Here is a 14,209-nt window from a genome sequence, read left to right on the forward strand (position 1 = left end):
GACAGAAATCTTTGCATCCTCATTGGCTACAGGTGAGGTCCCAGAGGACAGGAGAATAGCCAATGTTGGAGCTTTGTTTAAGAAGGGTGGCAAGGATAATCCAGGAAATTATAGGCCGGTGAGCCTTACATCAGTGGTAGGGAAATTATTAGAGAGGATTCTTCGGGACAGGATTTACTCCCATTTGGAAACACACAAACATTAGCGAGAGACAGCATGGTTTTGTGAAAGGGAGGTCGTGTCTTACTAATTTGATTGAGTTTTTTGAGGAAGTGACGAAGATGATTGATGAGGGAAGGGCGGTGGATGTTGTCTGTATGGACTTTAGTAAAGCCTTTGACCAGGTCCCGCATGGCAGACTGGTGCAAAAGGTGAAGTCACACGGGATCAGAGGTGAGCTGGCAAGATGGATACAGAACTGGCTCGGTCACAGAAGACAGGGGGTAATAGTGGATGGGTGTTTTTCTGAATGGAGGGCTGTGACTAGTGGTGTTCCGCAGGGATCAGTGCTGGGACCTTTGCTGTTTGTAGTATATATAAATGATTTGGAGGAAAATGTAGCTGGTCTGATTAGTAAGTTTGCGGACGACACAAAGGTTGATGGAGTTGCGGATAGTGATGAGGATTGTCAGAGGATACAGCAGGATACAGATCGGTTGGAGACTTGGGCGGAGAAATGGCAGATGGAATTTAATCCGGACAAATGTGAGGTAATGCATTTTGGAAGGTCTAATGCAGGTGGGAGGTATACAGTAAATGGCAGAACCCTTAGAAGTATTGACAGGCAGAGAGATCTGGGTGTGCAGGTCCACAGGTCACTGAAAGTGGCAATGCAGGTGGATAAGGTAGTCAAGAAGGCATACGGCATGCTTGCCTTCATCGATCGGGGCATAGAGTATAAAAATTGGCAAGTCATGTTGCAGCTGTACAGAACCTTAGTTAGGCCACACTTAGAATATTGCGTGCAATTCTGGTCGCCACACTACCAGAAGGACGTGGAGGCTTTGGAGAGGGTACAGAGGAGGTTTACCAGGATGTTGCCTGGTCTGGAGGGCATTAGCTATGAGGAGAGGTTGGACAAACTCGGATTGTTTTCACTGGAACGATGGAGGTGGAGGGGCGACATGATAGAGGTTTACGAAGTTATGAGCGGCATGGACAGAGTGGATAGTCAGAAGCTTTTTCCCAGGGTGGAAGAGTCAGTTACTAGGGGACATAGGTTTAAGGTGCGAGGGGCAAAGTTTAGAGGGGCTGTGCGAGGCAAGTTCTTTACACAGAGGGTGGTGAGTGCCTGGAACTTACTGCCAGGGGAGGTGGTGGAAGCAGATACGATAGTGGCGTTTAAGAGACATCTTGACAAATATATGAATAGGAAGGGAATAGAGGGATATGGGCCCCGGAAGTGCAGAAGGTGTTAGTTTCGGCAGGCATCAAGATCGGCGCAGGCTTGGAGGGCCGAATGGCCTGTTCCTGTGCTGTACCATTCTTTGTTCTTTGTGTATTTGTATAGATCTCTGCTTTCTAATGGGCTCTTGTCCTGTTCAGCGTATTTTTAGTACTCCAAGTGGATTGCTACTGACAGACTGATACCCCTAGTACCCTCATATTCTTCCTTCTCCACGTCTGCTTGAGAATCGCCCTTTCACATTTTCTGTCCCAATGGGGTCCCCCTCCACTCTGCCCTTGCTAGCCTCATCCCCCACCCCACCCCTCCCTCTCTCGATTTATCCTCCTACTTTCTACAAGGAAGACCTGGAAAGCATTATGGGTCTTCCAGGCTTTCAGCCTTAGCAATTCTACCAAGTTTATTTTGGGCTGTCGTTGGCTTCGGGTGACCCATATGATGGGAGACAGTTGCACCAGGTCAGCACTTAATCCCATATATAATTGAGCTGTTGTTGAGTTAAAAAAAAAATGATACTTAAGTTTTGATTGCTACCTCACTCCTTTCAATAGGTGGGGTATTGTACTGGTGTCAGTTGGTATTTAGCAGTAGTACCTTCAACTCCTCGTTAATTATGCAAGCACAAATAGCTGGGAAAGACTCTCACTCAGCCAAGAATACATGGCCGTGGGCTCTTGAACAAACCGAACAGTGTTTTATGCAACAAAAACAAGAAATGCTGGAATCACTCAGCAGGTCTGGCAGCATCTGTGGAAAGAGAAGCAGAGTTAACGTTTCGGGTCAGCGACCCTTCTTCGGAACTCAGTGTTTTATGCAATATTGAAATCTTTTGGTTGTGGAATTGTACTTTCAATTTCCCTGATGTCTTGCCAATATTACGACCAGGTGAGGAAGGGGTCTCAGGCTCCCCTTTTGCCCTTTCTCTGGTTTGACTGCAACAGGGCTTATCTTTTAAACACACTGATTTAACTTACCAACTCAGTGAGCGCTTGCTCCTGTTCTTCTAATTAGAATTGTAAATGCACCAGCCATGTTTTGTTGAATTTAAACAAGAAAGATGTAAATTTATTAACCTTATGACTATAATCCGGTTCTTTCTTCTTTTCTTTTGGGCCTCCTTATCGCGAGAGACAATGGATACGTGCCTGGAGGTGGTCAGTGGTTTGTGAAGCAGCGCCTGGAGTGGCTATAAAGGCCAATTCTGGAGTGACAGGCTCTTCCACAGGTGCTGCAGAGAAATTTGTTTGTTGGGGCTGTTGCACACTTGGCTCTCCCCTTGCGCCTCTGTCTTTTTTCCTGCCAACTACTAAGTCTCTTCGACTCGCCACAATTTAGCCCTGTCTTTATGGCTGCCCGCCAGCTCTGGCGAATGCTGGCAACTGACTCCCACGACTTGTGATCAATGTCACACGATTTCATGTCGCGTTTGCAGACGTCTTTATAACGGAGACATGGACGGCCGGTGGGTCTGATACCAGTGGCGAGCTCGCTGTACAATGTGTCTCTGGGGATCCTGCCATCTTCCATGCGGCTCACATGGCCAAGCCATCTCAAGCGCCGCTGACTCAGTAGTGTGTATAAGCTGGGGGTGTTGGCCGCTTCAAGGACTAATCCGGTTAAAATTACTAAAATACGTGACACATCCACGCTCACATTCTAACGAGAGGTGCGCACACACAAATAGATACAGAGGGGGAATAAAAGAGGTGGGAGGTTGGAGTAGAGTCCTTAATAAAAATGACATTTAAATACGCAAGTGTCGTTCCAGTGTCCTTGGGTGAAATTGAAGTCTTGAGGTCCTCCCTGGGCCATGTGCACAATTCGGGCTTGCTTCTATAGGTTCCAGAAGGCCAAAGAAAGACTTTATCCGTCCTCCTTGTTGATGATTGTGAGGATCTGTAGATTTGAGGTTTAGCTGCAGCTGAGGCCTTCCTAGAACTTTGCTGGAGAGGGAGAGGCGAGATGTTTCTTCTTGGAGTTCAGTTACTGTCTTCCTGAGGCATAATTCACAAACTCAGTTACACAGACAGGCATGTCATGTGACCACCTCTTTGTTTGAAACAGAAGTTTCTGGAAGGATTTTTGAAATTCCAAGTTCTTTTCTCAAGGTATGCAAACATACTTGATAGCGGAGGTTTGACTCTTTCAAAGTCAGTGGGTGTCGACGGCTTTTGACAACTAACATTGACAAAAGCATTCTAGTTAATTGAATCAAGGATCACCCCCATTGTTCTGGCTAGTCTAGGAAATCACCTCTGTCTCCCAGCCGGCCTTTGGCTTCTCATATGCAAATTGTGCATGGCCATCTTTAGCTGTTCTGTTCTGCTTTTTAAAAGTCATTTGTAATAATGCCCAGTTAAAGGTCTCAGGTAAAGTTTCATACAACAAAATTAATAATTTTCCATTTGGCATCTGGGTTTTCTGTCACACCAAGTAAAATGGTTTCTCCCAGTTGAGTTAATAGGACAAATTGGAGTGACTCTGGTAATTCTTTGAGGAGGTAATTACGTCAATGAATGAAGGCTAATTAGTAAATAGAATTTGAGTTTGATTTTCAGAAGCCATTTAAAAAAAACTTCACGAGGCATTTGAGAAAGTTTACTTGTGTTCATGGAAGATTTTAAAAACTGACAATAGCAAGTAGAAGATGACTGTAAACTGAAAAAGCTCAGCTATAGGGGAGGAGTAGCCAGTATTGTATTTGGAGGAGTTTGGTCTGGATCCCCTGCAGTAAGCATATGGAGGAGGTTACTTGCAGTGATAGGGCAACATTTGCCAATGAGAAAAAATTTAAGTGACTTGTAAAGGAGGAGGTTGTCAATGTTTAACAGGTTTTGACATTAAGTGGTTGGATCTTAATGAGGAATTTTGGAACATGAGATATGAATAGTCATTAGCCCTCTGAATTTTTTCCCAGCTTTCCTCTATTCTTCTCGTGATAATCCTAAGTCTATATTCCCTCATTGCAGGTTTGCCAAACAGTGGAACAAACCTCTCTATCCTCTCAAAACCATTTCTAATTTTAAAAATCACTATTAAACTCCCCTTCTTAACCTTCCCTGTTGCAGTAGGGAAAAAGTCCCAATTTTGAGTTGTTTCTGCATAATTATATCCTCGTTTTCCTGATATTCTGTTGAACCATTCCTCTTTCTCTGATTCTAATATGCTCCATTCAGTGGGGTGTCCAGAACTGCATGCAATGCACCAATCACTGCCTAACCAGTGCTTTGAGCAAAAATTAGGTTTGAAAATAGTGTTTAATATTCTGTGCACTTATGTATAAATCATAGATTTCCTTTACTTTTTGTGGCCTTTTCTAGCCAGACTTCCACCTTTTATGTATCTAACCATTTGGTATATTTCCTTTCACTGATTTCCTCCCCCCCCAATATGTATTACTTCATACTTCTCTGCTGAATTGCATCTGCCACCTATCTACCCAATCTGTTGTTCTATCTAAGCTCTCCTGCATTATACCTCAGAGTTTGTCATGTCCCCTATTTTGGTGTCAGCAGACTGATGATATTCCTCATGCCTTTTACCAAGTCACTTGTAGAAATCGAAAGCAAGAGAGACCCCAGCAATGATCCTTGGAGCACATATTGACCCATACCCTACTAACGTTTGCTCCTTGTTTTCTGTCCCCTTAGCCGTCTCTCTGTCCTTGCAGCTGTGTTCCCTTCAAGATCACATTGCTTCCATCTTTGCAGTAAGTCTCTATACAGTAACTTATCAAGTGCCAGCTGAAAATCCATTGAATTCGATTCATGCACATACTGATTTCTCTCAAAAATTCAATGAAATACCATCTTCCATTTAAAAATGTACACTGACTGTCTCCGATTACACCATGTCTTTTCTAAGTATTTACAAGCTTCATCCCTGATACCATAATATAGGGCCTAGATTTTTCCTCTGAGGTGGCATTGTCACAGAAGGTGAGTTGTGTCAGGGTTTCCACCTGCATCCCAACCCCAACATGATTCTGGCCCATTTTCCTGGATCAGGCTCAATTATATATGCAGAGTGGACTCCCAGTGGTTTCTCCACTTTGCAGAGGGAATTCATCAGTGTATCCCTGGAAAATTCTGTGGAACCATAGTGGGGCATTTGTTGCAACACTGGAAAAGGGAGGAATTAGTGTTAAAGGGACAGAAGCCTCTTGGACGCTCAGCCATTTTTGTAAAATTATTTTAAAATCAGCCCACAGATTATCTGTTGGCGGTAGGGGGTCAGAAAAGAGAGAGAAAGTGGCAAAATTATGTCCTCTTCCTCCCCTCCTCTGGATGGCATAGTCTTCCCAACACTGCATCCCTATACTGGCTTTGCCATGCATCAGTGATGCATTGGTAAGAAGACTGGAGAGGTGGCAGAATTCTCAGTGTTCCTTTACCATCATTTAAATATGGCAAGGCAGTCAAGGTACAGATGTTGAGCCAACGAAGCAAAGATTAGGATGGGTGAGCAAAAACCAGGCCAGAGAGGTGGATTTTAAAGAGGAGCGGAAGGTTAGGAGGGAATTCCAGAGATTGGGACTTAGTTGTTTGACAGCATGGCTACCAAATGTTAAAGTCTTTGAAAACGGAGATGCCTAAGCAGTCAGTCAGAGGGGGCTTTATGGTGGGGAGGATGTTGGAATTTGGTTATATAGATAGGGCATTCATGGTAAGCTGGTAGCCAGTGTCAGTAAAGAAGAATGGGTGTTTTGGATGAGCTGGGGTTTATGGAGGATGGCGAAGGTGTGGGGAGACTTACTCATACTGTGTCAAAATTACCCACTGCTGGTCTGTTTGATCTACCATTTTTTCCAACCAATTAATCTTGGCTAGATTACTTTCATCACACTGAAATTGGCTGGTTTCCAATGTAACTGATTGATTCCTCTTTTTCATCAGTTTTCAAATCTAGTGAGGTTATAGCCAATTTTTTGACACGTTCTCTCCTATCATCAGGTTGCTTTCTTGTTCAGCTTATTTACCTAGAACTAGATCTAGCACTGCATTCTTCTTGATTGGACATGCAGCAGACTGACTGAACTGTTGTGGATGAATTCTGAGGACCCCTCTCTGTTTTGACCCTAAACTTGTGCCCAGTTTTACTCTGTCTTGGGATAATTAAAGTATTGCAACTTTATGACTGAAAAGTCTCCAAATTGCCTACAAATCTGATCCTTCATTTGTTTCCTGCTATTTGGTAGTCTGTTGTATATCCTGTGTTAACAGATCCTTTTATTATTACTAAATTCAACCCAACCAGGCACTGTTTGAGTGCGACCATCAATTAAAACTCCTTTCTATCATGCCAGTTACTGGAGCACAAAATTTATACTGACTCAATGCAGTACTGAGGAATTGCTATTGTCAAAGGTGCTATCCTCTGGATTATATGTTAAAATTGAGGACCCTTCTGTTTGTTCAATATTTGAAGGCAAGTAGGGAAGTTCTCCATATGCCATGCACAACATTTAACCCTCAACCAACACTATGAGAAACGGGTTATTTGACCATTTGTCTTATTGCTCCTTGTGTACTTTGTGCACAAATTGGCTGTTGCAAATGCCTAAGTAATAACATTGAATGAATTTCAAATTCATTGGTGGTGAAGCATTTTGAAATAACCCGAGGCTGTGAAAGAAACTGCACATTCATTTTTTCTTTCTGTGATGGCAACACTAAAGGACACAAGCACAAAATTAGCACGGTTATGCAAAAAGAGATCATAATTTTTTTCCATATAGTGCAATGATATTCATAATATGCTTTAGTGCCATTTGAGGCCCATCTCCCTGTTAACCCTTGGTTGAATACTGCTCCATGTGCCTCTGGGCCTTTACCTAACAACTGTTAACAGTACCTGATTATAATCAAGAAGTCAGTGGGGAAGTGAAGATGCTTCCCTGCATCCATTCACTGGGTGGTTCAATGAGAAGTGCAAGAGAGTATGCCAGGAGCAGCACCAGGCATACTTAAAAATGAGGTTCCCAGTCTGGTGAAGCAACAACATAGGATTACGTGCATGCTAAACAGCAGAAGCAGCCTGCAATAGATAGAGCCAAGCGATTCCATTACAAACTGATCAGATCAAAGCTCAGCAGTCCTGCATTATTCAGTCATGAATGGTGGTGGACAATTAAACAACTAACAGGAGGAGGAGGAGGCTCCACAAACATACTCATCCTCAATGATGGAGCCCAACACATCACTGTAGAAGATAAGGCTTGAGCATTTGCAACCATCTTTAGCCAGAAGTGCTGAGTGGGTGATCCATCTCTGCCTCCTCCTGAGGTCCCCACCATTACAAATGCCAGTTTTCCAATTTGATTCACCCCACATGTATCCAGAAACAGCTGAAGGCACTGGATACAGAAAAGGCTATGGTCCCTGACTATAACCCGACTGTGTACTGAAGCCTTGTGCTCCAGAACTAGCTGCGCCTCTAGCCAAGCTATTCCAGTACATCTACAAAACTAGCATCTACCCAACAATGTGGAAAATTGCCCAGGTAAGTCCTGTCCATAAAAACAGGACAAATCCAATCTGGCCAATTTAGGCCCATCAGTTTACTCTCAATCATCAGCAAAGTGCTGAAAGGTGTCATTAACACTGCTATCAAGAGGCACTTGTATAACAATAACCTGCTCACCTATGTAAATTTTGGATTCTGCCAGGCCCATTCAGCTCCACACTTCATTACAGCCTTGTTCCAAACATGGACAAAAGAGCTGATTTCTAGAGGTGAGGTGAGAGTCACTGCCCTTGACAATAAGGCAGCATTTGATGGAGTATGGCATCAAGGAGCCCTAGCAAAATAGTAGTCAATGGAAATCAGAAGGAAAATTCTCCATTGGCTGGAGTTATACCTAGCCCAAAGGAAAATGGTTGTGGTCGTTAGAGGCCAATCATCTCAGCCCCAGGACATTGCTGCAGATGTTCCTCAGGGCAGTGCCCTCGCCCCAGCCTCCTTCAGCTGCTTCATCAATGACTTTCCCTCCATCATAAGGTCAGAAGTGGGGATGTTTTCTGATGATTGCAGTGTTCAGTAACATTCGCAACTCCTCAGATACTGAAGCTGTCTGTCCTTGCAAGCAGCGGGACCTGGACAACATACAGGCTTGGGCTGATGAGTAGTAACATTCACCCCACACAAGTGTGAGGCAATGGCCATCTCCATCAAGAGAGAATCTAACCAAGTACCCTTGACGTTCAACTACATTACCATTGCTGAATCCCCCACCATTACCATCCTAGGGGTTACCATTGACCAGAAACTAAACTGGACCAGCCATATAAATACTGTGGCTACAAGAACAGGTCAGAGGCTGGGGATTATGTGGCAAGTAACTCACCTTACTCCCCAAAGCCAGTCCACCATCTACAAGGCTCAAGTCAGGAGTATGATGGAACACTCTTCACTTGCCTGGATGGGTGCAGCTCCGGCAACACTCAAGAATTGTTATATCATCCAGGATAAACAGCCCGTCCATCACCTTAAACATACACTCCCTCCACTGCCACACAGTGGCAGCAGTGTGCATCATATACACGATGCACTGCAGCAACTTGCCAAGGCTTCTTCAACAGCACGTTCCAAACCTGTGATCTCTACTGTCTAATAGGACAAAGGCAGCAGACACATAGGAGCACCACTACCTGCAAGTTCCCCTCCAAGCCACACAGCATCCTGACTTGGAACTGTATCGTTGTTCCGTCACTGTCATTTACTCAAGATTCTGGAACTCCCTCTCTAACAGCAGTGTGGGTGTACTTAAACCACAAGCATTCAGCGGTTTGAGAAGGCGGGTCACCACCATTTTCTTGAGGACAATTATGGATGGGCAACAAATGCTGGCCTCAGCAGCAACGCTCACTTCCCATGAATGAAAAAAAACTTGTGTAGTGTGATGTTGTATCCTTGAGGGTGTTCTGAAAGCAACATACTAGTTTATGTTATGGTTCTCATCAAAACATTAACAAGACTCCAGTAGTGAATATGTGAACTCGAGTCAGTGGTAGTTAATGTGTCAGTTATAGAACAGGGTTGAACATTTATAAAAATCAAAGCAGATGGTGTACGGAAGGCAGTTAGTCTATTGCCGGTAGGACTGTGGAATTAATACGTTTGGATTTGGAAGTATGGTTTGTAATTGAGATGAAAAGAACTGTGAATGCTGGGTGTCTAAAATAGAAAGAGAAAATGGTAGATGTTAACTGGTTGTGAATCAGTTTCTGACAGCAAAAGATAGTTTAATGTTTTGGATGTGGCCTATCATTGTCTTATAAACGATAGTGCACTCTGGATTATCTTACAATGAAGTCACAAATCCAAGGGTCGTACAAAAAGTTATGGCCTTGAAATTCCATGATGGGATGTTATTATGTTAGCACTTAATGTGGATGTTTGAATTTCCTCTCTCCACTAATTTAGCCAAACTGTTAACTCATTTAAAATAAATGGAAGTCTGAAATAAAAACAGAAAATGTGATAAGTGCATAGCAAGTCATTCAAATATGTTAAAGCTCCTTCTATATGGAAATTCAGATCAACATTAAGTATTTGTATCTTTATGTCCCATTCTGTAATTTCAAGGTCAGGAATGATTTAGAGATTAGTTTGTATGTTTACACCAGAATTTTAGATAGGTAACTACTTTTGTAGCAGTTGTTTGATTTGATAAGGAGTGGTATTGTGGTGCAATTTATTGTCTGTAGGAAATATTGCTTTTGCATTAGTTGCTCTCCCATGGTGTTGGCTCGCAGAGAATCTTGACCAAAAGTAGTCCTCAGGCAAAGTAGTCTTGGAGAGTGGATGATAGTTAGACCAAGGGGGTGTTCTGTTAATTGTCAATGATTTGATTATATGCAGGTGAAGGGGGTTAATTGGGGTCTTAGTTGAGCACTTATAAGCAGGCATTCACTGAGACTGGTGGAGGGTTTTGAGTGAGGAGCTACATATTTGTCATCCTTTTATTCTGCGCAATAAATGTGAAATATATGCTCCAGCATTATCCTTCCATAACAAACTTTCTGGAATTTAACACCGGGCAGAATTTTTTTCTCGGAGGGTTGAGAGTTTTTGGAACTCTCTTCCTCAAAAGGTGGTGGAAGCAGAGTCTTTGAATATTTTTAAGGCAGAGGTAGATAGATTCTTGATAAGTAAGGGGGTGAAAGGTTATTGGGGGTAGGCAGGAAGGTGGAGTTGAGGTTACAATCAGATCAGCCATGATCTTATTGAATGGCGGAGCAGGCTTGAGGGGCCAAGTGGCCTACTCCTGCTCCTAATACATATGTTCGTGTGTGGATATAATGCATTTGTTGTTTTGAAGTCATTATTTTTATAATCCATGATAAATTCCTGTGTCCACATTTATGGTGTAAGCTATAAATGTAAACTGGGTGAGCTGTAATTACATCCTCCTGCTGCAGTATCTTCTCAGAAAGAGAGGGTGGTTACACAGTGACAAGTTTTCATAGACAGTTTCCATTGCAAATGTGGAAATAAGAATTTGTAATGGGAAAACTAACAGGAACATATGAATGTAGAAAATTAACAGTGGTTCCTATTTTTAATGTGGATAATTTGGATATGTTCATAGAAATGTCAAAATTAAGGTACAATGTACCGCAATTAAATTATAATTGAACTGTTTATTTTTGATAATGGTGGTTTTGGGCTGGGGATAAATTCTGTTGGGGTATGACATGTATCGTGAATTTAGTGCAACTGCACTTGGAATTTTTTTTATTTTCGTCAGATGGATCATTAAAAATATTGCAAAAACAATTTTATTTTGTCGCTTCATGTCTGTTCCACTGATGTGACTTATTACTTTTTTAAAGATAATTACATGTTTTATTGGTGAACTGCCCAGATTTAGCAATAAGTAGCTAGTGTCACTATTGTACTTTCATGGACTGAATGGAAATTTCTGTTTTGTGAATAGTTTTCTTTTTGTGCAGGCCATGTCGAAAATGAAGAACAGTACACGCAAGCCCTAGAGAAGTTTGGCGGTAACTGTGTCTGCCGTGATGATCCTGATCTAGGCACAGCTTTTCTGAAGTTTGCTGTCTTCACAAAAGAGTTAACTGCACTTTTCAAAAATCAGGTATGGCTGTTAACTCAAATCCCTGTATATCTAAATTCTTGAGAGTAGACTGGTTTAACAGTTATAATTATGCATATTGCAATCATATTTGATCAAGCTGGAATGTATAAAATAATTACAACAAAATTTTGGAAAGCAGTGCATTCAAGTTTCCAAGGCAATCAGATCATGGGCAAAGCACTATTTGTTGTTGGATAATGGATCTGCTATGTGAGGATCTCCCTGATGACATGGAAGGATGAATGAGAACGGGCAGAGACTGCTTGAGTTGTGTACCTATCATAACCTCTGCATCACCAACTCGTTCTTTCACACTAAACCCTGTCACCAGGTTTCATGGAGGCACCCAAGATCACGTCGTTGGCACCAGCTAGACCTCATTGTCACAAGGCGAGCCGCCTTAAACAGTGTTCAAATCACACGCAGCTTCCACAGTGCGGACTGCGACACCGACCACTCCCTGGTGTGCAGCAAGGTTAGACTCAGACCTAAGAAGTTGCATCATTCCAAGCAAAAGGGCCACCCGCGCATCAACACGAGCAGAATTTCTCACCCACAGCTGTTACAAAAATTTCTAAATTCACTTGTAACAGCCCTTCAAAACACTCCCACAGGGGATGCTGAGACCAAGTGGGCCCACATCAGAGACGCCATCTATGAGTCAGCTTTGACCACCTACGGCAAAAGTGCGAAGAGAAATGCAGACTGGTTTCAATCTCATAATGAAGAGCTGGAACCTGTCATAGCCGCTAAGCGCATTGCACTTTTGAACTACAAGAAAGCCCCCAGCGATTTAACATCCGCAGCACTTAAAGCAGCCAGAAGTACTGCACAAAGAACAGCTAGGCGTTGCGCAAACGACTACTGGCAACACCTATGCAGTCATATTCAGCTGGCCTCAGACACCGGAAACATCAGAGGAATGTATGATGGCATGAAGAGAGCTCTTGGGCCAACCATCAAGAAGATCACCCCCCTCAAATCTAAATCGGGGGACATAATCACTGACCAACGCAAACAGATGGACCGCTGGGTTGAGCACTACCTAGAACTGTACTCCAGGGAGAATGCTGTCACTGAGACTGCCCTCAATGCAGCCCAGCCTCTACCAGTCATGGATGAGCTGGACATACAGCCAACCAAATCGGAACTCAGTGATGCCATTGATTCCCTAGCCAGCGGAAAAGCCCCTGGGAAGGACAGCATTACCCCTGAAATAATCAAGAGTGCCAAGCCTGCTATACTCTCAGCACTACATGAACTGCTATGCCTGTGCTGGGACGAGGGAGCAGTACCCCAGGACATGCGCGATGCCAACATCATCACCCTCTATAAAAACAAAGGTGACCGCGGTGACTGCAACAACTACCGTGGAATCTCCCTGCTCAGCATAGTGGGGAAAGTCTTTGCTCGAGTCGCTCTGAACAGGCTCCAGAAGCTGGCCGAGCGCGTCTACCCTGAGGCACAGTGTGGCTTTCGTGCAGAGAGATCGACTATTGACATGCTGTTCTCCCTTCGTCAGATACAGGAGAAATGCCGTGAACAACAGATGCCCCTCTACATTGCTTTCATTGATCTCACCAAAGCCTTTGACCTCGTCAGCAGACGTGGTCTCTTCAGACTACTAGAAAAGATCGGATGTCCACCAAAGCTACTAAGTATCATCACCTCATTCCATGTCAATATGAAAGGCACAATTCAACATGGTGGCTCCTCATCAGAGCCCTTTCCTATCCTGAGTGGTGTGAAACAGGGCTGTGTTCTCGCACCCACACTTTTTGGGATTTTCTTCTCCCTGCTGCTTTCACATGCGTTCAAATCCTCTGAAGAAGGAATTTTCCTCCACACAAGATCGGGGGCAGGTTGTTCAACCTTGCCCGTCTAAGAGCGAAGTCCAAAGTACGGAAAGTCCTCATCAGAGAACTCCTCTTTGCTGACGATGCTGCTTTAACATCTCACACTGAAGAATGCCTGCAGAGTCTCATCGACAGGTTTGCGTCTGCCTGCAATGAATTTGGCCTAACCATCAGCCTCAAGAAAACGAACATCATGGGGCAGGATGTCAGAAATGCTCCATCCATCAATATTGGCGACCACGCTCTGGAAGTGGTTCAAGAGTTCACCTACCTAGGCTCAACTATCACCAGTAACCTGTCTCTAGATGCAGAAATCAACAAGCGCATGGGTAAGGCTTCCACTGCTATGTCCAGACTGGCCAAGAGAGTGTGGGAAAATGGCGCACTGACACGGAACACAAAAGTCCGAGTGTATCAGGCCTGTGTCCTCAGTACCTTGCTCTACGGCAGCGAGGCCTGGACAACGTATGCCAGCCAAGAGCGACGTCTCATTTCATTCCATCTTCGCTGCCTTCGGAGAATACTTGGCATCTGGTGGCAGGACTATATCTCCAACACAGAAGTCCTTGAAGCGGCCAACACCCCCAGCTTATACACACTACTGAGTCAGCGGCGCTTGAGATGGCTTGGCCATGTGAGCCGCATGGAAGATGGCAGGATCCCCAAAGACACATTGTACAGCGAGCTCGCCACTGGTATCAGACCCACCGGCCGTCCATGTCTCCGTTATAAAGACGTCTGCAAACGTGACATGAAATCGTGTGACATTGATCACAAGTCGTGGGAGTCAGTTGCCAGCATTCGCCAGAGCTGGCGGGCAGCCATAAAGACAGGGCTAAATTGTGG

General features: G+C 43.9%; 1 protein-coding gene across 1 annotated transcript in view; it reads left to right on the top strand.

Annotated features, from left to right (window-relative positions):
• Nucleotides 1-14,209, top strand: part of LOC137356728 (arf-GAP with SH3 domain, ANK repeat and PH domain-containing protein 2-like) — a 234,595-nt gene that overhangs the window by 116,337 nt on the left and 104,049 nt on the right. The window contains exon 5 of the mRNA XM_068022455.1: nucleotides 11,362-11,507. Coding sequence (XP_067878556.1) covers nucleotides 11,362-11,507 — 146 coding nt within the window. The remainder of the gene's footprint in view (nucleotides 1-11,361; nucleotides 11,508-14,209) is intronic.

Source organism: Heterodontus francisci, chromosome 3 (assembly GCF_036365525.1).
Source record: "Heterodontus francisci isolate sHetFra1 chromosome 3, sHetFra1.hap1, whole genome shotgun sequence".
Taxonomy (NCBI): domain Eukaryota; kingdom Metazoa; phylum Chordata; class Chondrichthyes; order Heterodontiformes; family Heterodontidae; genus Heterodontus; species Heterodontus francisci.